Below are 27,313 nucleotides of genomic sequence, written 5' to 3' on the forward strand. Positions count from 1 at the left end.
TAGGCTCCAAGTATTTGGACATTTTGTCCCCAGTTGGTGGTGCTGTTTTGGGAGGTCTTAGAAGGTGTGGCCATGCTGGAGGAAACACATTACTGGGGGTGGACTTAGAGAGTTTTTAAGCCTTGCTGCATCTCCAGTCACTCTCTTGCTTCCTGTGCCTGCTTGAAGATGTAGAGCTTAGAGCTTCACTTCTGCTGCTCCTGCTCCAGCCACCATACCTCCCCGCCATGACAGACTGTAATTCCCCTGGAACCATAAGCTCAAATAAACTCTTTCTTCTACAAATTGCCTGGGTCAGTGTTTCTATCACAGCAACAGAAAAGTGACTAATACACTGACCCAGAGTTTAGAGGAGCAGCCAGACTATGAAGCAGAGATGTCAGACTTCCATTAAGAGCTCCTCTGCAAGCATTTCCCACTGTCATATCTTACAAGCCCAGCACACAGGGCCAGGGGCTCTTGTTCAGGGCCACTGGGTGAACTGAGAGCCATTTGCTCCATAGTCAGCAAGTGTCAAGTACATCCACCAGTGGCTTTGACTGGTAGCACTGCTGGTCTCTTGGGTTACCCAGTGGCTATAAAACCTACCGTCAGTCAGGTGGTAGATGGGGTACAGGTGGCTCCACATGCACCCATCATTTTGTTAGAGAAACAAACGAAAGCCTGCCATACCCACAGGGGTCTGGATGTCATCTGGGTCACACCAAGGCACTTTAGGTTGGCCATCAACTAGAGCCAAAACCCTGTACTCCCAGGCTGGGAGATGCAATATGGCCCCAAAGGCTCAGTTGCATACAATTGCCTTGATGCTTATCTTAAACTTTGGGTTTGACTCCTCACTAATTACAAGTCTCTGGGCCACTGGTTGCCTCTCTGCACCTAGGTGAGTGCTCAGTCCTCCCCTCACAGGAGGTCTGCCCTAGGTACAAAGTGGTATGCAATAATAGTCACAGGGTGGGACAAGCGTTCACCAAGGCACAGCTGTGGCTATTCCAAGTTCTCTCCCAGGACACCCAAGACCTATTTGGAGGATTGAATGGTTCTGTTTAACGTTTTACATAAGACTGGCAATGCTCTCTTCCCTGTCTGAGACAGTCACCAAGGAGATGTGACTAGATGAGGAACAAAAGGAAGGAGCTCTTCCCGGGCAGCAGGGTCCCCTTTCTCCATCACTTTAAAGGGTGGCAGTCTGACGCCAGAAGCTCCCCCAGGCTTAAGTACCCTCATTCTGACGGCATCCAGTGTTCCCAGTGCTGTATGACATTAGCTGTGCTCCTGGTGTCCTTCCATTTACAAGGCGGGATGTGGGTGGAAGCACTGAGACTGGCTGGCTGGAGACAGTCATGGTGGGTCATGGGGAATGTTAGTTTCCACACCAATTTATACACAAATGGGTATGTAAGTGACAGCTTTCTGACTCTGAGGGCAAGGTGGCTGGGACGTCTCTGGGAGCAAGGCAGAGCGTTTACGCCCCAGGAGAAGCAGAGGAAGGCAGAAGCATAGTTCTGCAAGGTTCTGATTCTAGCCTCGGTCACTTGCTAGAAACAGGCAGGACTGGAACCTGGGTGAACCTGTTTCCTCATCTTTCTGAGCAGCCCTTCAGCTAGGTAGAGAGCACTGCACAGCTCTGAGGCAGCCACAGGCACCTAGTCCTAAATGCTCTTCAGAGACAGAGGTGTCTGGACTTTGATTTTCTGAATTCCCCAGGAATTTCTGCTCATCAGAGGTTCCCAGGAGAAGGGTAAGGAATTTAAATCCTACCTTCTCTGAGACTGGCAATTGAATGTAGCAGTCCTGGGCAGTGGAGTTGCTCTGGTGTGATCCTGAAGCCCAGGGGGACCCTGCCATGCAATGAGCCAAGATCAAAGATGTTTGCCTTCCTGGGGTGTGGCCAGGCATTAGCTGCTCCCAGAAAGGATATGGGTGGGGGCACTGGCAAGGGCAGTTCTAAGATGGGGGTGGTCTCAGAAAGACATGCCAGAAGGAGCTGCCTGCTTCACACGCTCCTCCCAGGGATATTGTCTTGAGGCCTGCTATCCCCTCCTGACCCCCCCCCAAAAGAAGACATGCTTTGGCTTCTAGGGTGCTGGATGGGGAAAAAGGTGGGAGAGGACAATGCGCCTGGAATGGCCCCTAGTGGACCCCTGCTCACTGAGGGATCACACGAGCAGCTAGAGTTCTAGGAAAGTGGGCTGTGACCTGGGCATCGAATCCCTCACACTAAACCTCCTTGGTAGCAGACTGCAATGGCTGGTCAAGGGCAAGCCAGGTCCAGATATGATCTGATATGCTGCACTAGTGGATAAGTGGACAAGACTGAGGAGATGGCTCAGTCAGTAAAACACTTGCCTAGCAAGCATGAGGACCTGCATTTGATCTGCAGAACCCATGCAGAAAAGCTGGGGGCCGTGCCTGGCACTTGTGATCCTAGCATTTGGGAGGTACAGGCAGCTGGATCTCGGGGGCTTACTGTCCAGTCAGACTAGGCCAGCTGGTGACTCCAGGCCAATGAGAGACCCTGTCTCAAAAAGAAAAGTGAACAGAACCTGAGGAACAACACCCAAGGTCCGGCCTCCACATCCTCACACCCATACACATGAGTGTACATACACAGGCACACACACACACACACACACAGGCACACACACACACACACACAGAGAACTTACTTTTCATTGTATATTTAGCTTATCATTCCACTATGGAATTGTTATAAAGAGAATTAGTTATATTTTTTATCATAACTAAATTTTGGCAATCCCAAACCTGCAGTATATACTTAACTGGGATGGATCACATTTCAAGTGCCCTATAGCAACCTGTGTTTGGTGGCTCTCATGCAAGATGACGCCACTCTAGACTTCACTCATGCTGTCCCTTCTACTTAATTGTCCCTCTCCTTCACCCCCAGGTGGCCAGATCTGGTCCACAAACTTTGCCCATGAGCCCTTCTAACTCAGAGCCCTGAATTCTGGGCCTGTCCAATGGCATGGTTCTAACTTGCCTAAGGCTCTATTTTCAGGGCCAGTGTCCTCATCAGAGGATTCCTGAGGGTCTCTTTAATTCATACTTCTGCCAAGTAAGGGCCAATGTCCTCACTGGGGAATTTAGGGGGTTCCCTTCAATTAATGCTTAATCTACAGGGAATGTTTTTGACTCTACACAGAAACGGTGCTGGAGATGTACATGAAGTGGCAGGAGACATGTGTACCCAGCATCCAAATCTTGCTTGGGGTGGATCTGTATGTACACGAGAAGGCCTTGTGTGATGGCTAATCTTGGTTGTCTACTTGATACACCTGGGAGGGGTGAACCTCAATTGAGGAATTTCCTCCATTAGATTGGCCTGTGGACATGTCTGTGGGGGCATTTTATTGATTGCTAATTGATGTAGGAGGGCCCAGCCCACTGTGGGTAGTACCCTCCCCGGGCAGGTAGGCCTGGGCTGTATAAGAAAGCAGGCTGAGCAAGCCAGAGGGAACAAGCCAGTAAGCAGTGTTCCTCCATGGTCTCTGCTTTAGTTCCTGCCTCCAGGTTCCTGGCTTGAGCTCCTGTCCTGGCTTCCCCCAGTGATGGACCTGTAAGACGAAATGAACCCTTTCCTCTTCAAGTTGGTTTTGGTCAGTTTTTATCATAGCAATAGGAAAGCAAACTAAAACACCCCAGGAGGAGGTGGTAAGGTGGTGGGGCGGCTTCCCCTCAGCCCAGCCCTGTACTGGAGAGCTTTCCTGACCTGAGCCTTTCTCCCTCAGGAGATGCTGTTCATCCCCATACTGGATGCACAGTTCTGTGAATGTTTTTAGAAACTCAAACGGCAACAAAGCCATTTGGAGAGAACCTACTGAGCTGTGAATCTGCCAGAAACCTGACTAAAACATTGCCTGGGCACTATTAGAGGGAAATGGGTTACAATCAGAAAGAAAGGATGAAAAATTATTCTGGGAAATGTGATTAATCCAGAAAAAATTCAGTCATCTAAAACTAGAGCCATGTTACCTGTTCTCTGGAGGTTCAAGCTCCCATCCTCAGTCCCCAGTTTCCCCTCATTCTGAGGTCTAAGACCATGGGGATCTCTGTTTGACTCCCTTTTTCAACCACCTTCTTTGGCTGGCTGGATTTCTCTCAGTCCAAGGCAGGCACCAGGGTAAGTGTCAGAAGGAGGGAAGGTGAAGGCCGGACCTGTGCCACCTATTCCGGTGTTCTTCATGCTTTAGCCCTCCAAATACCGCACTCTCTTCTGGAGGCCCAGAGAGGTGAAGACACTGGACTGAGGTTGCATAGGAAGAGGGGGAGCTGAGGTGGCCTGAGGGAAGGCTATATCACAGCTCAGCTGCTCTCTACCTGCCCATATCCTTTCCTTCTGTCTCTATCTGGCCTTCTGGTCCTGTGCAGAGTCCTGAGCTAAGCTAGTTCTGGCCTCCTGGCTGGGGTTATAGATCTAGATCAAAGGTTCACAATCGGGATGACTAATCTCAGCAAACACTTGGAGACTGGAGAATTGGTTATCAAACTGGAGAGTTGGGAAAGGATAGAGGCAGTCTTGGCATGCAATTGGACCAGGGAACCCACGAAACACCCTACAATGCTCATGGCAGCCGCTCCCAGCCACAAGTCACCTGTGTACAATGCAGCAACTGTGCTGAGGTCTAGTGGACAGTTCTAGAAGGAAGAATTGATGGCTCTGCCTTGCCCTGGTCAGACTACCCAGAGACTCACACATAGCTCCAGATTTTGGGTTCGAAGTGAGATATAGGCTTAGTAGGGCTCCCCACAAGGGACCAAATACCACGGAAGGCAGTGGGAAGTACTACACTCAGGCCTGGGCTGTCTGAGGAAGAGAGAAAGCGGTGGTCAGCTGGACTGAGCAGGGCTCCCTATCTGCATATCTACGTGTTCCTGTGAGTCCTGGGAGCAGAGGGTCTTCTGGGCTACAAAAGAACTGGGGGCCATGACTGAAGGTGCAACCAAGGAGGCTGAACTCTGTGTAAGGACAAGCAAGAGAACAGAGAGCAGTCACAGAGGGCTCATCCTCATGGGGGCAAGGAGGTTGGGTGACAGCAAGGTGGGATGCCCAGCTGTAGCCCTGCAGCTGCTGGCTGTTTCTCTCTCTCTCTCTCTCTCTCTCTCTCTCTCTCTCTCTCTCTGACAAAACCACTTCCCAGACTCAACCAAAGCTCTCACCTCTACCTCTTAATAGACTAACCATCCTTTGTAAAAATTACCATCTTCCCATATCATAAAACCACTTAAGATTCAAAGCTGTATGAGTTTCCCACTAGTCCATAAGATAGCTTGGGTAATGATAGATAGATGATAGATAGATAGATAGATAGATAGATAGATAGATAGATAGATAGATAGCTTTTTCTTTTTTTCTAGCTGGCATGGAGAACTGTCACAGATGAAGTATGCTGATCTGAAGAATGCTGATCCCTTGAGCCAATGGACTGCAGTTCTGGCTGACTCGGTATCTAGAGCTCTGGGGAGAGAACAAGCTCCCAGCCTCTGGCCTAAAAGTGCAGCCACAGGAGACGTGGCCTGCCTGACTGAGCACAGAGCATGTTTCCTAGTCTCATGTGGGTGGTAGATAGGCCTGAAGAGAACCAGGTGTCCAGGCTGTGAGGGCCACTCAGGGGCTGGCTGCCCAGCATACAGCATGCACAGGTGCCCTTCACTATGCAATACTTCCTCCTTGCCCCCGATGAGGATGAGCCTTTTCTCCCTGTTCTTTTTTATCAAGGCCTTTGGGAATGTGGGTCCAGTATAAAGGGTTAGAAGGAGGTTATCTGGAGATGGAATTGAGGCTCTTTCACATCTTTTGGGTACCAAGTTTAACCCAAAAGAATTCAAGGTAGACTATAGAGGACAGTATGACAGCTCCTCAGAAACTCAAAAATAGACCCACCATTTGGGGATGTCCAAAAGAGATGAAGAATCCCACAGAAACATTTGCATGCTGACATTTACTACAGCAAGGATCACCATAGCAAAGAGCAAACCAATCTAGACACCCACAACAGGTGCATAAAGAGAATGTGGACTCGATATACAATGGAATATTATTCAGTCATAACATTTGCTATAAAATAGAAGCAGAAGACACAACATTAATTAAATAACTCAGATGGGAACCACTTGTCTCCTACATGCATATTTTAAAAGTTGATCAGAATGCATAATACTGATTTCCAGAAACTCAGAAGTGTGGGGAAGTGAAGGGAGGTTGGATAATAGGTACCTGTGATGGTTAACTTTTGTCAACTTGACACAAACAAAAGCCACTGGGAAGAAGAAACCTCACTTGAGGAAAGTCCTTCATCAGATTGGCCCTGGCCATGTCTGTGAGGCATTTTCTTGACTGCTAATTGATGTTGGGGGGCCCAGCCCACTGTGGGTAATACCATCCCTAGGCAGGTAGGCCAAAGCAAGCCAGTAAGCAGCGTTCCTCCATGGTCTTTGCTTCAGTTCCTGCCTTTGGGTCCTTGAGCTCCTATTCTGACTTCTCTCCATGATGGACTGTGACCTGTAAGCCAAATAAACCTTTCTTCCCCAAATTGTTTTTGGTCATGGTGTTTATTACAGAAACAGAAAACTAACCAGGGCAGTGCTAAAACAGAGAAGAAATACGTTCTCTTGTTCTACAGCACAGTGAGAGACTACACTTCACAACAACCTGTTACACATTTTATAAATAATGAGAGGACAGGCACTTGAAGACAAAGAGATAGAAAATAAATGACCTCAGTTTGATTAGTGCAAATTATGTGTGTAGAGTGCCTCATAGACGCATACAGTTATGTCCAATTTAAGATATTAATTAATAACAACCAAGAGTCAGAGACTGAAGAGTAGCATGCATGTTATTTTTCATGAAACTCAGCAAGTTCATCCTCACCGTGTCATGCCCTCAGGAAGAACATGTGGCCAAGACGGACAATGTCTTCCAAAGGCCCCAGGGCCCCCCTTAGGTCCCCCATACCCATCCCTTTTCTGTAGGTCAGCTCACCTGGTGATCACATAGGGCGCAAAGCACACGAGGAAGGTCCCTATGAAGGTGCTGATCTTCTTGGTGGCACGCTGCCTCCTCTGCTTCTGTTCCTCCAGACAACGTTCCCTCACGCTGCACAGAGGACAGAGGGGACAGAGTGACTCATGGAGTTGACCTGGGCAGGTCATAGAGAAGCACAACACATAAACAAAACCAATGCTATCTAGGCTAGACATGTAGCTATGGAGCCAGAGATCTGGGGCCAAGTCTTGTGCCCTTGGGCAAGGTGTATGGCTTTGTCAAGGTCATCATCTGCAATGTAATGATATACCCTACATTTTGTTTATGTGCCTTCTGATATTGTAGATAGTGCAATGAGATGTTAAACACGGCTGCTTGGAGAATTAAAGGTACAAAGCACCTTGATCTGGTTTCCTTTCTGTTACTGTGATAAAACACACTTATCAAAATCAACTTAGGAGAGGAAAGGGTTTATTTGAATTATAGTTCCAGGTTACAGTTCTTCATTGGGGAGAAGTCAAGACAAGAACTCAAGTAGTTAGTCACATCACATCCACAGTCTAAGGCAGGGCTAAACAATGTATCACCCACGCAGTTTGTTCCTGTTCTATATAGTTCAGGATCCGCCCCCCATCCCTAGGGAATGGTGCTGCCCACAGTGGGTTGAGTCTTCCTACTTCAATTAACAATCAAGTTCATCCTTCACAGATATGCCCACAGGCCAGCCTGATGTAAACAATTACTCAATTGAAACTTGCTTCCCAGAAAATTCTAGGTTGTTGCAAGTTGACATTTAAAACTAACCATCACACACATAGATGCATGAAATGCGTCCAGTATATAAGTGCATAAAGCAATTAGCAATTGTGCGGAAATAACTACAAATAAGGACGAATCTGATTACAGCTGCTTGTGTCATTCACAACTCTGGAGGACCACATTTTCTATTTAGTGTCTCTAATTCTTATCTTTACCATGTTCAGCCCTGTCAGGATCCAGGAGCCATTTCCCTGCCTGTGGGGTCTATTGTGATGGTTAGTATTAACTGTCAATCTGACAGAATCTAGAATCACCTGGGAGATAGGCCTCTGAGCATGCCTGTGGGGATTATCTTGATTGTGTTAACTGATGTGAAAAGACCCATCTTAATTATGGGAAGGTCCATTCCTTGGGTGGGGGATCCAGATTGTATAAAATGGAGAAAGCAACACTAGTTTTCATTCATCCCGCTTCTTCCTGACTGTGGATGCAATATGGCCAAAGTAACTGTCACCTGCCCTGTTTCGTACTGGTGACCCTGAGTTCTGTGATGCTGGGGGATCTGAGCAGCGGGCAAGGGAAAACATCCCTGAACTGTGTCCTTATGGCTTGAAGCTGGTCTCTCTCATCAGGGTGTCCGGGCTCTGTGCACATAGTGTGGCTTGGGAGTTGTTACCTTCACACCAGAAGCTCTGCTCCCATCCCAAAGCCTCATTCCCTGACTGGAGCTAGAGATGCCACAGTGGGATCTTTGAAGGAGAGTTGCTTGATTCCTCCAAAGACCAAGAGTAGAGAATCTAAGAGACCATCACATCCTTTTGGAATTGGGGGCATAGCTTGGAGGATGGAATGAGAAGCCACCAATGCCTCTAGTCACACCCTGGGGCTCCACTCTGCTCTGGGATCTTCTGGGAACAGATCTCTATGTCCAAGGAAGGCAACGGCTCTTGCAGTCTGTGGTGTACAGTGATGGGGGAATGCAAGTGTAAGTGTATTACAGGTGCAGAACACAGAAAAGTGGCTGTGCCCGGAAAGGTAAGCCCCTGCTCCAGGTCTCACAAGCTCTGGCCTGTGGCATCTAGCATTGGTATGTGTGGGCAGGGAGGAGGACTGGAGGCAGAGTCACCCAGCAAGTGGAGAGAACTTGGTAGATCTGGCTTGGGCTGTGTGACCTGGCTCTGAAGACAGGCTGGTCTGCTCCACAAAAGCAAACAACAGAGAGAAGGTTCGTGAGCCAGAGAGGGGGTCTTGTGGGCCTGATCCAAGCACATGGTTAAAGCCAGGGCCGCTCCTGTTTCCAGAATAGTCTGAATTTTATTTATGTTTTTTAATATTTATTTTATTATTTTTCTTTTATGCGTGTGAATGTATTGCCTGCATGTATGTAAGTGTGCGCCTGTTGTGCAGTGCTCGCAGAGGTCAAAGGAGAGCAATGGATCCCCTGGAACTGGAGTTAAGAATGGGTGTTAGCCACCATGTGGGTGCTGGGAATAGAAGCCAGGACCTCTGTGAGAGCAGTCAGTCCTCTTAACCTCTGAGTCATCTCTCCAGGCCTGTAGCCTGAATGTTCAGTGGAAATCCTCCCTCCTGTTTCCAATCACAGATGGACAGTCCCGTGTTAGTGGAGTGGATGGATCCTGGAATCCTTGTTGGAATTTCCCCTTGACTTCTGCCTTTCCAGGCATTTACAGAGTTGAGGACTAGAGTAGGACTTGGTGTCAACAAGTTTCCCATTGACTGAAGATGTGCTATTCACAACTAATACCACTAATTAATTTCTAATAATGAATGCTAACAGTGAGCAGTGTCTCTTACACGTGCCATGTCACATCTGTAATGGGGATTCACGAATACTTGTTTAGTTGACACAGTGTCTCTGAGCCAGGGAGGATGTTGAGGGAAGGAGGCTAAGACGCAGAAGAGTTTAGTCATTTGTTCAGGGCCACGTAGTAAAATTCACATGGTCCCTAAGCGGTGGCTGTCAAGGGGCAACAGTTGACAAAGAATTGCCCATGTTAGCAATCAAAGTCTTTGATTCCAAATGGTTTTCGGGAAACTATCTTAGTTTCTGAAAGGAGAGTCCCACATCTGAGAATGCGTCTCTGGCAGGCAGGCCAGGCTGGCAGGTGGTAGCAGGATCTGAATCCAGGCCATGGACTGAGTGCACCTATTCCCCCAACCCCTAGCTATCTGCGTCATCACACTGCTAGGGAGGCGCCAGGGCCTCATTCCCTGAAACTGTGGACTGAGCCAGGCGTGTGGTGGGGCTGAGGTCACCGAGCTCCTATGGACTCAAATCCCCCCCACTTTCTGATCACATATGGGTTTCTGTGGCATTTTCCCTCAAGTCCCCTGGCTCCTGCGACTTGTGCAGCCTGTGTATGGGGCCCAGGGAGACCAGCCTAGAGGTCTGGGGTGCAGCCACATGACCAGTTCAACTGTTTTGGTTTAAAACTCAAAGTCCCTCAGTCTGGGGACCTCAACTCAGGGCAAAGTAGCACAAGGTGACCCTGTGAGCAGAAGGCTCAGCATTCTGCTCCACACAGAGGCCTGTTGACTCCAGTGTCCACCGATTCCCTCCACACTTCCAGAGCCACTGATGAGGAGCCATGGGATAGAGATTAGGGGTGTGAATCAGGTGCCCTGAGCCATGTCAGGACACTGTTCTTGTGACAACAGAGGAGCACTCTGGCACCCAATAAATAGGATTGTCAAATTCATAACAAAGCCCTGGACATGGGACAGAAGCACCCAGAGGGTTCCCCCCCACCCCCGCGCCATCTGTGACCCTGACAGTGTTGTCAGCTGCTGTCAGGTGCTTTAGTTTAAAGGCCCCTGGCTTGGGTGTGCTGAGCTCTGCCCTCATCACTCTGAAGCCTTGGGAAGTCACTGACCCTCTCTGAACACGCAGTCTCATTTTTCAGAGGGGCGTGGTTTAACTACATTATTAGAGTCACTGCCCATTGATAAGGAACAGACATGACTCACAAGCCGGTAGGGCTTTGAATGGTGGGGGCTTCATCATGTTCCCTGAGGAGTCGGGGTTCTGCTGAGGCCCAGCTGCCTCAAGGGCTGCAGGCTCCTCCTGTACCACAGCACACCTCCCTTCTCCAAAGCAGGGGAACTCAATGTTAGTAAAGGCCTTGGGGGTCTTCAGAGGGACAGACACTTGGATGACTGAAGGAAGGCAAGGCTGGACAGTCAGTGTTACACACTGCCAGGCTGCACAAATCTTTGGTGATTAGCTGTGTCATGACTACAGTGACAGGTGAAGTGGGAAGCACTCTGCAGCTGTCTGGCCTCGGGCCTCACTTCACTGTCTGACCTCCCTTCTTGGCTAATTAGCCTAGTGGTTAAGTGTGAACTGTGAAGTGCTGGAATTGGACTTCTGGGTTCAAACCAAGGCACCTCTTAATTGCTGTGTGGCCTTAGGCAAGTGGCCTCTTTGTACATCAGCTTCCTTGTCTCTAGAACAAGGGCAATAGTATCTGCCTTGTGGGCAGGGTGACACTAAAAGTAACACAGTTAAGGTATTAAAAAGTACCAAGGACTGCGCCTGACTGAGTAAGCACTTAGAAATTGCCAACTGTGGCTCCACTCCATTCAACAGGGGCACACTATGTTCCAGCTCTGCCTTGAACCCCTAAACCACAGAGGTTCCTCCTACTGCAGAAGTTCTTCCTGTCCCATGCTGTGTCCATAGAAGAGAGACAGCTGTGAGCTAGCCTCAGACAGTCTGGCATGGAGGCCTGACTCTGGGTGGGCTGTGGACCCCCGCTGGGCCTCCAGGGACCCCCCACAGAGTCTAATGACACATAGTGGAACACAGAGTGTCTGGAGAGTGTACACTGTGCTTGGAGTCATGTCTCTACTGGGACAGAGCAACTAGACTGACAGCAATGTACTCACCTCTGCTCACAGATGGGGAAACTGAGGCCTGGGAGAGGAGAAGGACTTGACTGCCCTAGGAGTCAGGGACAGGTAGGACCTCAGGCACATTGGCACTGGCTGCCAGCCCAATGCTCCCAGTCAGGAGCATGTCGCCCCTTCCCTGAACTCTTGTAAAGGAAGAGGCTGAGGCCCGTTCCACCTTTGCCTAGGTCCTCCTGCTTCCTGGGTGACAATGGGGTGCTGCAGGACATGAGTAAAGTCAGGCAACTAACTCTACACTCCTGGGAAGCAGTCTGACTCTTGGCTTAGTACCAGCATCGTTTAGTCATGGTACGAGACAGCTCACTGGGCTCTCAAAATGCGAGCAGCACAAAACCACTGGCATCGGCTGTCATTAATTTTCCCCAGAGCTTTGCAAACTGAGCTTCTTGAAATCTTGCAGCCCCATGAACTGTCATTGTGCTTATTTGCAGATGAGGACACTGGGGACCTGATCCACTTAGGACACGCCCAAGGTCACACTCACTGTTTGAGACAGAACTAAGTCTCATCTCAAGTCTCCTAACCTTAGTTAGATTCTGGGTGTTTCCTTTACCTCCTCTTCCCCCCTTAAAACCACAGAGCATTCTCATGACCCCTGAGCCTGGTAGCAGCCCCAGAGTTCTTACTTAGATTGTTAGGCAGAGTCTATGGTGCAGAAGGCTAGAGGCACAAAGCTTACTCAAGGAAACCTGGCCAGGGCATGAACATGTATGCTGGCTTAGGGTTGGGAGAGGGGCTTGGCATAAGATGCAAGACAAAGACTTCCAAGACCAGAGGAGATAGATCTCTGGCATTGTGGCGCATGGTATCAAAGAGATGTGTCCAGCAGTCTTCAGTATCAGGCAAAGAGACTCTGGGGGCTGTCTGAACAGTCAGAAAGGGAGGGGCTGCAGAAGCCTCCTGGCCACAGAGACCTACCTCTAAGCCTTCTGCAAAGGCTCTTGATCCTCAATGATCCCAGGGGACCACTGTCCATCCAGACCCCACTCTTGAATACTCAGAGACTGGCCCAGTTAGTTTTCTGGCTAGTGATGGAAAAGAACCCTGAGTTTAGGGTCAGGATATTGGTGTGAGCAATCAATCCCCCTCTCAGATCTAGCAAGACAGGTCCTCGCCCTGGGCCTTGCACATTAAAGGGTGAACAATTTACAGGGCTCAGGAGTTTTCCCACATGCTATTTGCAACTGAACTCTAATATCCTGGAACACAGAGCCTTTTGCCCAAATACCTTGATTCTATTTCCAAAATACATGCAGGCATCTCCCATGGTCCCAAGCCTGATGGTAGACTATGCTGCAGATGTGCTCAGCTGCAGGGAGGTGCCTGTGGTACGCAGGGGAATGGGGATGAAGGTGTAAAACAGATGGACTACTTTGCATGCTCCTTAGGCCAGACAAGGCTGACCTTCAAGGAGCTTGTGAATCCTAAATTTGAGACTCATCTTGCAAGTTGTTATGAGGTTGACAAGATAGGAGGTTAGAAGGTATTTCATGTAACAGTTCGTAAGCTAAATTTAGAACTTTTAAGCATCTACACAGACAGTTCCTGAGTCTCTATCTGCCTGGTTGCTCCATCTATAAATTGCAAGGACAGACTTGGGTATAGATCTCGGCTTGAGCCGCTTCCTAGAGTTTGGCAAGTGCCTCCCTTCCTGGGCTCTTCCAATTTCCTCTATCATAAAGCCAAGGGCACAATGAGATTCCTCTTACTCTGTCACCCTCTGCCACTTTGCAAAGCCAGGCCTCAGCCAGCCTCTCATGGATCACAAGATGTTGAGGAGAGAGACCACTGGAGCACTGCGAGGAAGTTCCCATTCAGCTTCAGTTGCTTCTAAGGAAGACTTTCATCGACAGCCTGTCACTGGGAAGTCATCCACCTGAGATGGTGAGCCTGACCTCAGCTGGGCTGGAAAGAGCAGGGTACTGCAGCCAGGCCATCTGGCCCAACCTATTCAGCGGTGTCTGACAGAACCAGAAAGAGGTCTGGTTAGAGCCAGCCCAGAGCTGTGGCTGGGAGAGCTGCATAGCAGGCACGGGGAAGGTGGAGAACTAGGTATGGCCCAGACACTGGAAAACCCAACTTGCTTCCTAAGTGTAGTGACCTGAGAAACCATCACAGAATGACAGGAGTGGGAGATGCCACTCAAAGCCTCAGATTTAGAAAAGAGAGTTCCTGCTGTCTAGGGGTGATTGTAGCAAAGGGATAAAGCTTGCTACTCAGATCAGCCCCTGCTGAGAGAGTCCTAACAAAGCCTATCTCAGACAACACAGGCAGGTCCCTTTGAGCTAAGTCCCAGAAGGCCTTTAGTGTGGTTGCTAAGACAAACTTCCAGTGAGCCAGGACTCTACCTGCTGTTCTGGCTGTCCAAAGACTGACCTGGACTGACACCACAAGATTTCACAGGCTCTTTGCACCAAAGGAGACCAGAGTCTGAGCTGGGACCAGGCTCCAGGACACCAGCCCTCAGTGCTAAGGCAACAGCTTCTCAACTGTGCAGAGGAATGGTTCAGAGCCACCAAGGTGACAGCCAGAAGATCAACTGTCAGGCAGTCCCCTGTCAACTGACAGCCCCTTCTGTGGAGTCCACCCCCCCCAACATTCCTTCTTGGTCAGACTGAGCCCTTTGGGAAGGATAGTTTGTGTTCACTGAGGGGCTTACCAGCCGATGGAGCTCCCCGGAGGGTTTGAGAGCAGAGGCTTTTCAAAACAACCTGGGGCTTAGAGGAGGTCAAGGTCCCCCCAGAGGGAACAGAGATCTGGATTCCAGCTGAGTGTCTGTTCCTTTTTATAAGACCCCTGGAAACTCTGCAGTGTCTGGCCCGGAGTCACGGAAATCAGCTAGAGCAGGGCATGTTCTCCACCTGAGACCGATTGCAAGGGTGCCTCTGCCCCTCCTCTCTGGGGTTGAGAGCCAGGATGGTTTTGCACTGCTCTAAATGGAACAGGCTCCTCTCCCAGCTCCACCTCTCTTCCCCTCCACGGGGAGGCTCGGGGTGAGTGGGCTCTCTCTAGGACTACTTCAAGTCTGCAAGTTAAGAGTTAACATTTCCCTGCATCTTCAGGAGCCCCAGGGATACCCCTTTCTGAAGTGAAGGGTGATGGGAAGAGACCCGTTCTGCAAGCACGGCTGCAACTATCTCCCCAAACAACTCTGAACTGTGCAAACATGGGCGGACAGCTGATGCATGTACACTTTGTGTGTTTCTGTGGGGAAGAGTCTGTGTAAAGACTGATCCAGCCTGTCACCTGGGAGGACTGCTCAGAGGGGAACTAGACACATGCAGCCATGCCCTTCCGGTCTGCAGGCGAAGTTCAAGGACTGCTTGTTACTGTTGAAGGCAGGAAAGTCCAACAAGGAGCCTTTGCTCCAACTAACAGCTCCAGTTTCCCTGCTATACCCTGGAGGGCAAGCCCACCCTGGGTACCGCAGTCTCTACCCCACCCTGAGACTTCCTGTACACTGGGGCTCTGTTCACACATTGGACTGTACCCTTCCATCCCCAGTACTCTCTGCCTGTGGTACCTTCTGTGCCAGTTGGTTGCTTAAGTCTTTATCTAGAGGCAGCCAGCAAAGGGGAAGCCTGCTTTCAGTACATATATAAACCAGCAGAGGCTATAGAAACACCCTTCCTCTTGATTTCCTATTCTCAGGAGAAAAGCTGAGGTGCGCTCAGGACAGCTTGCCTGACAGTTTTCTCCTCTCCCTAAGAGACTCTGAGGACCACAGGGGTTCCTAGTCCATCCTTCAATTTACCTGCCTCCCTCTTCTTCCTGAAAAACAGGAGGTTAGGGGGTTGGAGGTGGGGTGGGTGGACTTAGTCCCAAGGGCCTGAGGTGCAAATTCTGGCAGAGGCCTTGGGGCTCCCACTCCAGAAGACATTGATTAGGGCCCTCTGGGGAGTCAGGGGAGCCCAGATTCCCTCATAACCCACCACAGGAAAAGATTCCATCTGATGAGGACTCAGGGTGGGGAGACCCAGGCAGCACCAGACTCAGGAGAGGAAGGACTAACAGGAGGGGCACCCTCAGTTTGAAGTGCTCTTAAGAGCTTCCTAAGAGCTAGACCCTCCTCTCAAGGCCCTTCCAAACCTTTTAAAAGCTTTGAACAGCAAACAAAGCCCACTCCATTCCATGTACCATTAAACGAGGAAGCTATCAACCTAGGATGAATACAGGCAAGCCAAGGAAGTTCTGGCTCGGGTTTCTGTCCCATGCTTTACAAAGGGAAGCTCCCGACATCTGCTTAAGCATCTGTCATCAGCCCCTCACCCCACTCTTGCTTAATGGGACTAGGTGGAAAGGGGGTCTTCCACTGCCCCAGCCTGGATGTTGGGACCTCCCCACTCCCTACCCGGTTCCCAGAGGTCAGGCCCTCACCTGGGGTGGATGTCCACCAACAGCACAAGCGTCTGCATGGTGATCACGTCGATGCGCTTGCAGTGGAAGCGGGCCACCTTGAGCACCTTGAGGTACGTGAAGCAGAGCACAACAAAGGACAGAAGGAAGCTGAGCGCGTGGAAGGCGCCGGTGAAGACGGCGAAGCGCAGGCGCTCATCCGGCCGCCGGCTGCACAGAGTGCACGAGGCGTAGAGCTGGTGGAAGCCGAGCCAGGACAGGGCGAGCGCAGCCGCGGGGAAGGTGAGCGAGTGCAGCCACGTGTAGGCCACCATGAGCGCGGCGTCGCGGAGGCGCATCTTGGCACGGTAGCTCAGCGGAAAGACCACGGCCACCCAGCGGTCGATGCTGAGTGCGGCCATGCTGAGCATAGAGTTGGCAGCCAGGAAGGTGTCGAGGAAGGCGGCCAGGCGGCACAGGCGGTCCCCGGCCGGCTGCCGCTGCGCCACGACGCCGGCCAGCGTGAGCGGCATATTGACCACGGTGCACAGCAGGTTGCCACACGTGAGGTTGAGGGTGAAGAGCGCCGGTGCCTGGCGGCGGATGTCTGCGCTGTGCAGGAGGCAGAGCAGCACCAGCCCGTTGGACAGCAGCGACACGCCGATCGTGCCCACCAGCAGCCCCGCCAGGCCCGCGTCCCAAGAGTTCATGGTGCGCGCCCGCCGCCGGCGCTCAGGGCCCGCGACCCGGTGCCGCCATCGCGCAGCTCGCGGCCGGCTCAGCCCCTCGGCGGCGCGGTGGCCGGGCGACCCCTGGCCCCCGTCACCATGGCTCCCCGGAGGGCGGCCAGCCACCCGGAGCCCCGCGCCACCTCCTCGGCGAACACCTAGACACACAGCCACCCCAAGACCACGCCACCTCCCTGGAGAGCCTGGGCGCGGAGCCACCCGGAGTCTGGGTCACCGCCCGGCAAGCAGGCGAGCACCTGAGCTCGCGGTCACCCTGAGCCCGGCACCACCTCTCCGCCTAGCGCCCTGTGCGCCGCTGAACTCCGAGCCTGCAGTGCCCCGGGATCCTGGACAGCAGGCGCCTGAGGTCCTGGCTCTGCCTCTGCCTGCTCCCGCCCGCACCCGGTCCCTCTAAGCTCAGCTCACCCTCCTGCTCTCTGGCTTTCTCTCTGCCTCCCCCTCTCTGCTTGGTCTCCGAGGTGTGCTCTCGCTTTCTGCGCTCTCGCTCTCTCTCGCTCTCTCTCTCTCTCTCTCTCTCTCTCTCTCTCTCTCTCTCTCTCTCTCTCTCTCCCTCTCCCTCTCTCCCTCTCTCCTCTCCGTCTGTCTCTCCCACCCCCAATTTTCTCCTTTCTCTCAGGAATCCGTACAGCTTCTAACACGGAAATACACACACACACACACACACACACACACACACACACTGGAGAGAAGGAGCCATGCAAGCTCTCTTTAGAGTAACTGGCTCCCCGTGGCTCCCCCTCCCATCCTTCCTCCCTTAGATGTGCCAAAGACAGGCTGAGTCAAGAAAATCAGGGGAAAGGAAAGATGCCTGGGCACCTTCACACCTCTGTACCACCTGTCCCAACCAGCCAGGCTGGGAAGACCTTGACCCAGACCACCTGTCCCACAGCTGCTCAGCTTCCAGGGCTGCTGCTGGCCTTACTGAGAGGAGCTGGGGTAGTGGGGTGGGCTTATTCTGCTGAGAGGTGAGGGAGCCCACCACTCTGTCCTGCATGGTCAAGAATCAGGTATCTTCCTCAGATCAGGAGACCTCCCTCCATCTAATCCAAGATATCACCTGGGACACCTCCTCCAAACTGTTCCCAGATAGCTCTTGAGATCCTTCCATCTGTTCCCAGATAGCTTTGAGACCTCTCCCCCATTCTAGCTATCTCCTGAGACCCCCAGACTGTTCCCAGATATCTCCAGAGATGCTCTCCATCTATTCACAGATATCTCCTGAGGACCTCCCCTCCCCGCCCATCTATTCATAGCTGCTGTGATGCTGGACACTTGGTCTCCAGAGCTTTCTCACATCACTCTGAGCCACAGACTTAGATGCATCCTCAGACCTACTGAAAGGACACTTGGGGCTCACTAGGACACCCTTTGGGCATGCCCTAGGCCAGGAGAGCTCCATATCAGTTCGCAGTCACCACTGTATGACTGGTACTGGGCACTCCTGGTATCCAGTTCCAGCTGCCTGTCTATTCTTTACAAGGGATGTGGATGATAGAGCATGTCAGAACTGGGTTGGAGCATTGACTCAGTGGTTAAGAGGACCCAGCACCCACATGGTGGCTAACAACCTTCTGAAACTCCAGTTCCAAGAGGATTTGATGCCCTCTTCTGACCTCCATGGGCATTGCATGACACAGGTGCACTTACACACAAGCAGGCAATACATTCATACACATAAAAAATTTAAAAAATATAAAATATTTGAAAAAACGGAACATGTCAGAACTGTTCAGAGAGTGAGAGGACTGTGACTTTCAATTTGATCCAGATCATGAGAACTTGGGACATATAGAATCTCGGCCTGCCCTCAGGCAAGCATGTGGCGACAGTGGCTCACCTGTCCCCAGTCCAGACCCTCTAGGAAAGGTGTGTGATGGAGAGGTAGGTGGCAACTCTCAGAACTTCCTCAGCTCCCTCCCTCTCTGTGAGATGTCACCTCCTTGTATTCCAGAACCTTATGGTGTGGTCAGCAGTGACTGCATGTGCTGAGTTCAAACCTCTGGAAAAAATAAGCCAATCTTAGACATTTTCCCTAAGGGAACTATTGCATGTCCCCTATCACACTTAATTATCTCCCCACATGTAGCATCAAGTATGGATGAAGCTCACGTAAGGTGTTGGGAGGGCGGGGAAAGTGACGTCCTCTGCCTCCGTACTTCCACAGATGAAACTCATTAATAGTCATTGCACTGACTGACACCTGTACATAGCAGAGTGCTGGGACCAGCTCAGACCAGTTCATAAGGGTGTGCTGGGAGCCTCTTTCCATCCTCTCTTCAGAGACTGAAACCTAATGTGCCAGAGGCATCTGCACCACAGAAATCAGCAAGTGTCACAACCCGGGGCTCCACACCCTCTGAGCCTATGTTTAAGCATTTTCCAGCATACTACTCACTGACTTCACAAGATGCTGGGAAGGTTCCTTGTCTCCCTGAGCCTGGGCTTCTTTATCCGTCTTTCAAAGCTGTGTTGATAATGTGTGTGGGTGGCTTTGCTTCCCAGGGAAGGCAACTGCAGAATGCCAGCAATCTCCTCAGCCTTTGTTCTATATAGTTCAAGTTGCCTGTGTGTTTTCATCTCATACTTGGTATGCGACACCAAAACAGCTGTTCACCTGTGTCTCCTGTTTCTGAATAGGCACGCACACACTATTTATAGACTAAACCAATGTATTTTGGACACCCCATTGGATCCTTAATTCTCACATTATAGAGTTCACATTATAGAGTTCATTATAGACTCACCTTAAATGCTGGCTAAAGATTCAGTTTCTTGGGCTACCTCCACTTCAGGGTTTCCAAGTCAGAGCATCTGGGATTCTGTATTTCACCAGCTCCATGAGTGATGATCAGATGTAGTCAGATTACGCAGCCAATGCTGAAGCACATTTTCCATCAATGGCCTGGTCCTCTGGCCTGGAAGCCCTCACCGAAGGACCACCAGTGTTTGTAGGAAGCATAGATATAAAATGCTAACTAATATATTCATAGAACATTGGAGCTGGTAAAACATGTCCAAATATCACACTTGGTTTAGTCCTTGTAAGATTAACAGGAAGAAGGGTGAACTACTGTCTATATTTTAAAGATGAAGATAATAAAATGCAAATAAGTTGTTAAAGTTTGCAAAAAATGTAGCCAGCACACCCAGCTCCACAGATTGACTTCTGTTGTGTGCTCCAGTGGTCTTTGGTCTGTCACCCTCTCGATAGATGCCGTTGGTCTAAAACTTAAAAGAACTTCAATTCCCAAGCATCAAAAAGATAAAAGATGTTGATAACCAGGTACCTGAGTTCAACAGCAAAAAGACAAAACAAACAAACAAAAAAACCAAAACAGTGAACTCCACTCAGGAAAGAGGAAGGCAGATATTTCTGTAAGTTCAAGACCAGCCTGGTCTGTATAGTGAGTTCTAACCAACTGGGGCTACAGGGAGACCCTGTCTCAAAAAGACAGAAAAACAAAACAAAAACAAAAACAGTGAATTCACACACATGCTCTGTCTCTCTGTGTCTCTCTGTTTCTCTCTCTGTCTGTCTCTCTCTCTCTCACACACATACACACACAGACACAGACAGACAGACAGACACACACACACGCGTTCTGTCTCTCTGTGTCTCTCTGTTTCTCTCTCTGTCTGTCTCTCTCTCTCACACACACATACACACACATACACACACAGACACAGACAGACAGACAGACACACACACACGCGCGCACCATTTTGAAGAGCATTTGTTTTCTGAATTCCTAAGGGCAACATTGAAAGACTAAAATGCCAGAATAGAAACTCAGAATATTTTGATTCAGTTTGCTAAGGAACTGAAGCTCATTTTCTTCTGCTTTTAAACAAAATTTCCTGCTCTCACTGGGGTTGTAGAAGGATTGATCTCCATAGCGACCAGGTCCCCAGTCTCCCTGGCTTCAGCCAGGCCAGGCTTCCTGGAGCACAGGTCTAACATATCCTTAAACATTGATAATGAGGTCACAGTCACTGAACATGGCCCTGTCCAGGGGACTTGACACTGGCTCCTGCCACCCCTATAGAAGAGAACTGAAGAATCCAGACAAGACCACTTGACCAGAGCCAGCAAGGTCTGGGGTATGCCTGCCAGGGAACCACACTGTGGCTTTTACAGCATGCTTCTTCTAGCCAGAGGCAAGTCAAAAGTGATGGAATGTGATGATAGCATTGACATGACTCATTAAATGCTATAACTGGCCACCTGGGGAGGCTCAGCCATAGAACTCCTTAGAGGTAGCTGGATGCACATGTCTTTATGGATCCTAGCTTTGCAGTGACTCTTGGATATCGTGAGTCCTCTTAACAAGTGAAGGAAAACCTCCAGAACAGGCAATGTTTGTTCAAGGTCACTTTCAGTCAGAACTCATCAATGGATTAGTTCAAGTCAATTGATTATCTATCCACATCTGTTTGGTATATCTACTTTGGTTTCTGTTGCTGCTATGAAACACTAACCAAAACCAACTTGTGGGGAGGAAAGGGTTTATTTGGTTTACACTTCCAAGACACAATTCATTATTAAGGGAAGCCAAGGGAGAAACTCAAGGTGGAGCTTGAAGCCAAAACTAATGGAGGAATGCTGCTTGCTTGGCTTCTTTTCAACCCCTTTTCTTATACTGTCCAGGCCCACCTGCCTAAAGATGGCACTGCCCACAATGGACTGGGCCCTCCTCCATCAACCAGCACCTAAGAAAATGCCCCACAGACATGCCCACAGACCAATGTGATGGAGACAATTCCTTAATTGAGATTCCCCCTTCCCAGATATGTCGACAACCAAGGTTAGTGATCACAGCATAAAACCCATGTGCACATGCTGCAACGCACACACACACACACACACACACACACACACACACACACACAGCGCGACAGGCTGGTGGCTGTGGTAATCTTTTCCACAGCTACCTTTAGAGAAAGGAAACACTGTTACAAAGTGAACAAGAACCAGAGTGGCACCAGTGTTCCAAGAAAAGCCCAGCAGAGGTTTTGTGGATACAGACAACACATACTCTGGAGGGCAGGTCGGGGAGGATTCTGAATTTGTGCAAGTTGAAGAGAGAGGGCCAAAGTTCTAACTTTCCATAAGGAAAGAGATGCCTGTGCAAATGCCTAGGGATTGCAAGATGGCAGTTTTGCAGAGTTGTGGCTCCGGAGCAGCAGAAGGTGGGCCTGCAGGAAGTTAGGAATCAAGGATAGCTGCAAATCTTGGATTCCAGTCCCACAGCAGGCACAGAACATCAGGCCCACTGAGATGATGGCTTTCGTGGCCTAGAGCATCCAGTCAGCCTGCCAACCTCCCCACCTGAACCTACCAGCTGGTTTCCATTTTTAAAGCATTTACTTAGCTGCTACTTGAAGCAATGGCTATAGAGCCTGGCTGTTCAGAGGTAAGTACCAGATGCTCTCATTCTATAGGACAACGAGCAGATGCTCTTTTTCTACAGGATACCAAGGTTCTAGAAAAGATGTTTTTTCATTCTTTGCACAAGGACATATAGCTCAGAGCAGCAGATTAGAGCCTGGATTGCTGACTAGGGCCTGGCTCATGGTCTAGTGCCCTCTCGATTACAACTAGTAGATCACATTGGTAGTCCCTCTCCAGGAAGGTTGCTTGTATACAACTTGGCCAGCTCTCACACTGGCCAAGAAGACTCAACTGAACAGTTTGTCCTTCCAACAAGCCACAAAGTCACTGTCTCGCTTGTTCATAAATACATGGCTTTTGAGATAGGGTCTCATGTAGCTCAGGCTGCTATGAAACCAAGAATGACCTTGAACTCCTGTCCTCCTGCCTTTACCTCCTTAATGCTGGGATTACAAGCATACTCCACCACATTAGGCTCATCTTCCCATTGTCAGAAGAACTGGTTCACTGGCCTGACTCCTTACTACTCCTGAGTCTCCATGGCTGCCTCAGACTGTACAGATGAGCCATGGAAGACGTCAGGCCCAGCCAGAGGGAAGAGGAAGTCTGCTGCCTGGCAGTCTCATCTGGTAATCTCCCAAGAGAAGCTGGGGATTTGCTGTTTGATGGAATTCAGGATGCAAGGCAATGTTTGCCCAAGGCTTGCTGGGATCCAGACACTCCACCTGCTGTATCTCATTTAATCTCAGCACACAAGAAATATTTCTGCTACAGACAAATGAAGTAACAGAGGTTCAAAGAGGTTAACAAACAGCATGCCCAAAGCCCAGAGCTGGTGAGGAAATTGAGGGAGACCCAGGCCCAAATATGTTATGATTCTGACTTTGTTTGGAAGCCATGTCTGGTCCCCCAGTCTCTCCTAGTTAGATCCACTATCAACCACTCCTGCTCTCCTCTCGTCCTTCTTCCCAACCAGCAGGGTACTATAGGAATTCAGTGCCTGAGAATGAGTTTCTGCTGAAAACACTGGATAATTTCCCCACTTATGGTTCATGGGACAGTGTTTGTCATCCTGCTTATAGACTGGATTTTGGAGTAAGGCTTGCCAAAAATCAGCCCGCCCAAGGTCTCCCAAATAGCTCAGGTAGATGAGAGCTGAGATCACAGATCTTCCCCCAGGCCAGAGCTCTTGTTCCTACATCACAAATGATGAGAGGGAAGATGTTCCCAACCAGCTAGAGTCTGCCTGATCAAGATGTGTCTGCCTTTCTTTCCCTGACTCACATGCACACAGCCAGTCATTGAGGTTTGTGCTCTGCCTTGGAGATCCATTACAGCATTCTGTATTAGGGAAGCTCCTTTATTTGCATCTCAGAAGCCTGTGTGATTAGCCTTTCTGAGTGTTAGACCGTAAGGTACTGAAACCATCCACAGACAGCAACTTCTCTGTTTGCAATGACTTCTAAGCGTGTCTGGTCTTGTTTATTTCCTGTCTCTGGACTAGAAAGGATCAGCGAAGCTTATCTTGTATGTCCAGAACTGAAGCCTTCATGTTCCTGGTCTTTGTCTCAATCCTGGTCCCTAGTCTCCTGCATCCATGGCCAAGAAGTTGCTGGGGAGTCTGAATGCTTGGAAACTTGTGGTGTCCTGAAAGATCAGCACCGGTACTGTGGACAGCTCCCAGCGCCTGCTTTTCCTCCCGCCCTCTCTGATGAGCTGGTCTCTGGACTCTACAAGAGAGTTGTCTGATTTTTCAGAATGATCAGCCTCCACTACCATGTTCTGAACCTACTCAGGAATGTTTTTCCACGTTTGGTAGGCTCAAAGCTGTGGCTTATGACCACATAGCCAATGAGGGGCAACAGTTAGGTCTGCTGGATTCCAGAGCGTATGGTTTTGATCACTGAGCCGAACTGCCCTATCATTTTGAAGGATGGAATGTTTCAAACTGTGACTTGCACTTAAGTGCCTTTTCTGCAGCTCCTGTAACCTACACATCACCCACACTTGACAGCCCCTCTCAGTGGGATGTGCTACCAGACTTGAACCGACTCCACTGTCTTCTTAGGGCTGTTTCTGGGACCTGTGGCTCTTTGTGTGGTTCCAGTAAAGGAAACACCCTCCTTCCCTTTATTGGAGATTATTCTTAAGTTCTTCTAGATGTTCCCTCTCACCAGGACAAGAGCAGCAATCGCATGACAACCTCAGTAGGTCAGTAGAGGAGCCCCTAGCCTATTGGCACTTGCCAGGAGAGAGAGAGAGAGAGAGAGAGAGAGAGAGAGAGAGAGAGAGAGGGTTCAGCTGGCAGGATCATGCAGCTGAAAGGCTTTGGCTAAAAGCCAGGGAGGTCAGGATTCCGGTCTAGTCTCTAGCCCTAACTGACCCTATATTTATACCCTTTTGGGCAATTATGTCCCCTCTCACCATCTTTGAAATGAGTTGAATGGATAAGGTCGTCTCACCTGTGAATTTAGGTTGCTTAAAAATGTCACATAAAGAACTTGGATAAAAGGAGAGGAGGAGAGGCAGCCAGGATCAGGCATCCCAAGGCCTTCTTTCCCCATATGGTTGAAATTAAGTCCCTTCTGCTGCAGTGGCAGCTGAAACCCATGAACCACTTTAGCTTTTGAGGGCTATGTGGGTGGACATGTGGGGGAGCACTCACTTCTCTGCAACTGTGAGCTGGTGGGAGCAATCTCTGAGCTCAGCCCTTGGCCCTCAGCACACCCAAGGGATCTGTGAATTTTAGGCCCTGCTCAACATGTGCACTCAACGAGTGAGAGCCTGCCTGTAGGTCTTTTGGAGGAAAAGGCAGTGTTCATGCACGTGTGCAAGGAGGTGGGGGGATCAAAGCAACTAATGACGTCCAAGTGATGGTTTCTTGTGGTTTGGAAACAGGGAAACCAAGGCAGACGTGAGTCTTTTTCTAAACGACTTAACCCTGTGGAAGACTTAGCAAGATTTATAAAGCAGGAAAAATATTTCTTAGTTTGCATGAACACTAAGAAGCACTTTAAAATAAAACCAAACTATTTACCCATGAGGGAAAGGGGGACTTGCTATAGAAAGAAGGATGTAGCTGGGTGTAGAGGTGTGTGCCTGTGGTACCAGTTATTCCAGAGACTCAGAATGGGGGATGGTGAACCTGAGGCCAGTGAAAACCTATCTGAAAAAAAGTCATGAAAAGCAAAAAGAAACAAACCCAGAATGCTGAGCTTACTGACACATTTCTGACCCCAGGCTGGCCCCTTGCTCGGGTACCACTGGTTAGCATCAGGGACTTTGCCACTTGGAGGTCCCACCAAAGGGTATGTTCGTGACCTGGCTCAGCCAAATGGGAATGAAAGACTTGGTTCAGTGCCCCCCTCAACCCATAGTGTGCCTTTTTTTTTCTCTGCCCCTGGTAGTCCTCCCCCAACCCTTGGTGAGGCCATGTGGTAGCCATCAAATTGCCTGAGTCACTCTAGTCTGTGTGGCGTGGTTCTTATAAAAAGAAGCATTTTTCCCTATGTAGATTCAACTTTTTCTCTTTTTATTATAAGAAGGTTTTTCTTACCAAGTTTAAATTTACATAATAGAATGTAAGTCCTGTGTATATCATCTGATGGTTTGACAAGCTCACCATCATGTAATCCAAGTGTTTCTGTCTCCCTTAGAAAGTCCCCTCATGTCCCTTTCCAGTCAATATGTGTCCATCACCCCTCCCCAGTTGCATACCCTCCTATTCTCTAGTCATCATAGATTAATTTTACAAGTTCTAGAACTCTGTTTGAACAAAGCTATACATCAGAGCTATACTTAGCACGTTATACTGCATGTTTATCTAGCCTATTGTATCTTTTGGTAGTTTATTTCTTTCTGTTGTGAAGTGTAAACCTATTGTGTGACTATACCCACTGTGTTTTAAATCATTCTGTTGTTAGACATCCATGTTAGATTCAATTTGAAAAAAATATTCTGAATAAAGCTGTTATGGACATTCTTGTACTAGTTTTAAATATATATATGGTATCTGTAAATATGGCAGCTGCCAGGACAGAGATGAGGAAGAAGAGAGAAAAGTCATGCCTTTGGAGTTGAGTCCAAAAAGCCGGCATGTTCAGCAATGGAGGTGTATAAGCAGCTGCAGAGAGGTGGGAGCATCGTCAGAGAGTGAGAAAGCCCAGAGTATCAGGGAAAGCATGCTCGGGCTTTGGGTTGGTATTTGAGAGAAGAAGGAAAATGAAAAGTCATGCTTTTTGAGTTAGAACCCAGCTAAGTGCTACATGCCAAAAACTTTGTAAGCAACTCCAAGACTATTCTTTTTGTTGTCTTTTTTAAAAAATATTTTATTATTTTTATTTTATGTGTATGAATGTATTGCCTGCATGTAAATGCACCCGTGCCACGCAATGCCCACAGAGGTCAGAAGAGGGCATCGGATTCCCTGGAACTAGAGTTAAGGACAGTTAGTCGCCATGTGGATGCTGGGAATCAAACCTGGGTCCTCTGCAAGAGCAGCTGGTGCTCTTAACTGCTGAGCCATCTGTCCAGTCCATGTATAGTATTAATGTGTTCTGGGTTTGATTGGCAGGAGTTTTATTGAAGAAATTTGAATCTGTGTTCATCAAGGAAATTGATCTTTAGTTTTTTTGTTTTTCAAAAATTCATTCTTTGATACACACACACACACACATATGTATGTATATGTATACAGATTGTGGATGTGCACAGTCTATGTGTCGGGGCATAGATGCCACAGTTTGCATGTGGAGGTTAGAGAGCAACCTGTGGACTCAGTTCTTTCTCCACCTTTATGTGGATTTCAGAGACTGAGCTCAAGCTACTAGGTTTGTACAGCAAGCACCTCTACCCACTGAGCCATCTTGCGAGCCAGCCCTTTTCCCAATGGCATGTTTTGATGAGCAGAACTCTTTAATATTTAGAAGTCCATGCTTTTATGATTAATGCTGTCTGGGTTCTTAAATACTTTCTTTTTTTTAATTTGGTGAACCAGTGAGTTTTATTGGGGTTCTTACAGAATATGGATGAGGAGTTACTTACAGGAACAGAAGTGACTCAAAGACATCTGCTTCACCAAAGCCCTCTCTAGCTTAACTCAACCCAAGGTTTGCTTTCTTTCGGAAGTTGTGTATC

General features: G+C 49.2%; 1 protein-coding gene across 2 annotated transcripts in view; it reads right to left on the reverse strand.

Moving 5' to 3' along the window:
• Gpr26 (G protein-coupled receptor 26) overlaps positions 1 to 16,778 on the reverse strand; it is a 33,217-nt gene extending 16,439 nt beyond the window's left edge. For both annotated transcript variants that reach the window (XM_008827251.1, XM_008827250.1), the window contains exons 1-2: positions 16,079 to 16,778; positions 7,007 to 7,120 (exon numbers count right to left, since the gene is read on the reverse strand). In XM_008827251.1, coding sequence (XP_008825473.1) covers positions 7,007 to 7,120; positions 16,079 to 16,746 — 782 coding nt within the window. In that variant the 5' untranslated portion in view covers positions 16,747 to 16,778. The remainder of the gene's footprint in view (positions 1 to 7,006; positions 7,121 to 16,078) is intronic.
• Positions 16,779 to 27,313: the final 10,535 nt, after the last annotated feature.

This window comes from Nannospalax galili, unplaced genomic scaffold, assembly GCF_000622305.1.
Source record: "Nannospalax galili isolate Female #2095 unplaced genomic scaffold, S.galili_v1.0 scaffold31, whole genome shotgun sequence".
Lineage (NCBI taxonomy): Eukaryota > Metazoa > Chordata > Mammalia > Rodentia > Spalacidae > Nannospalax > Nannospalax galili.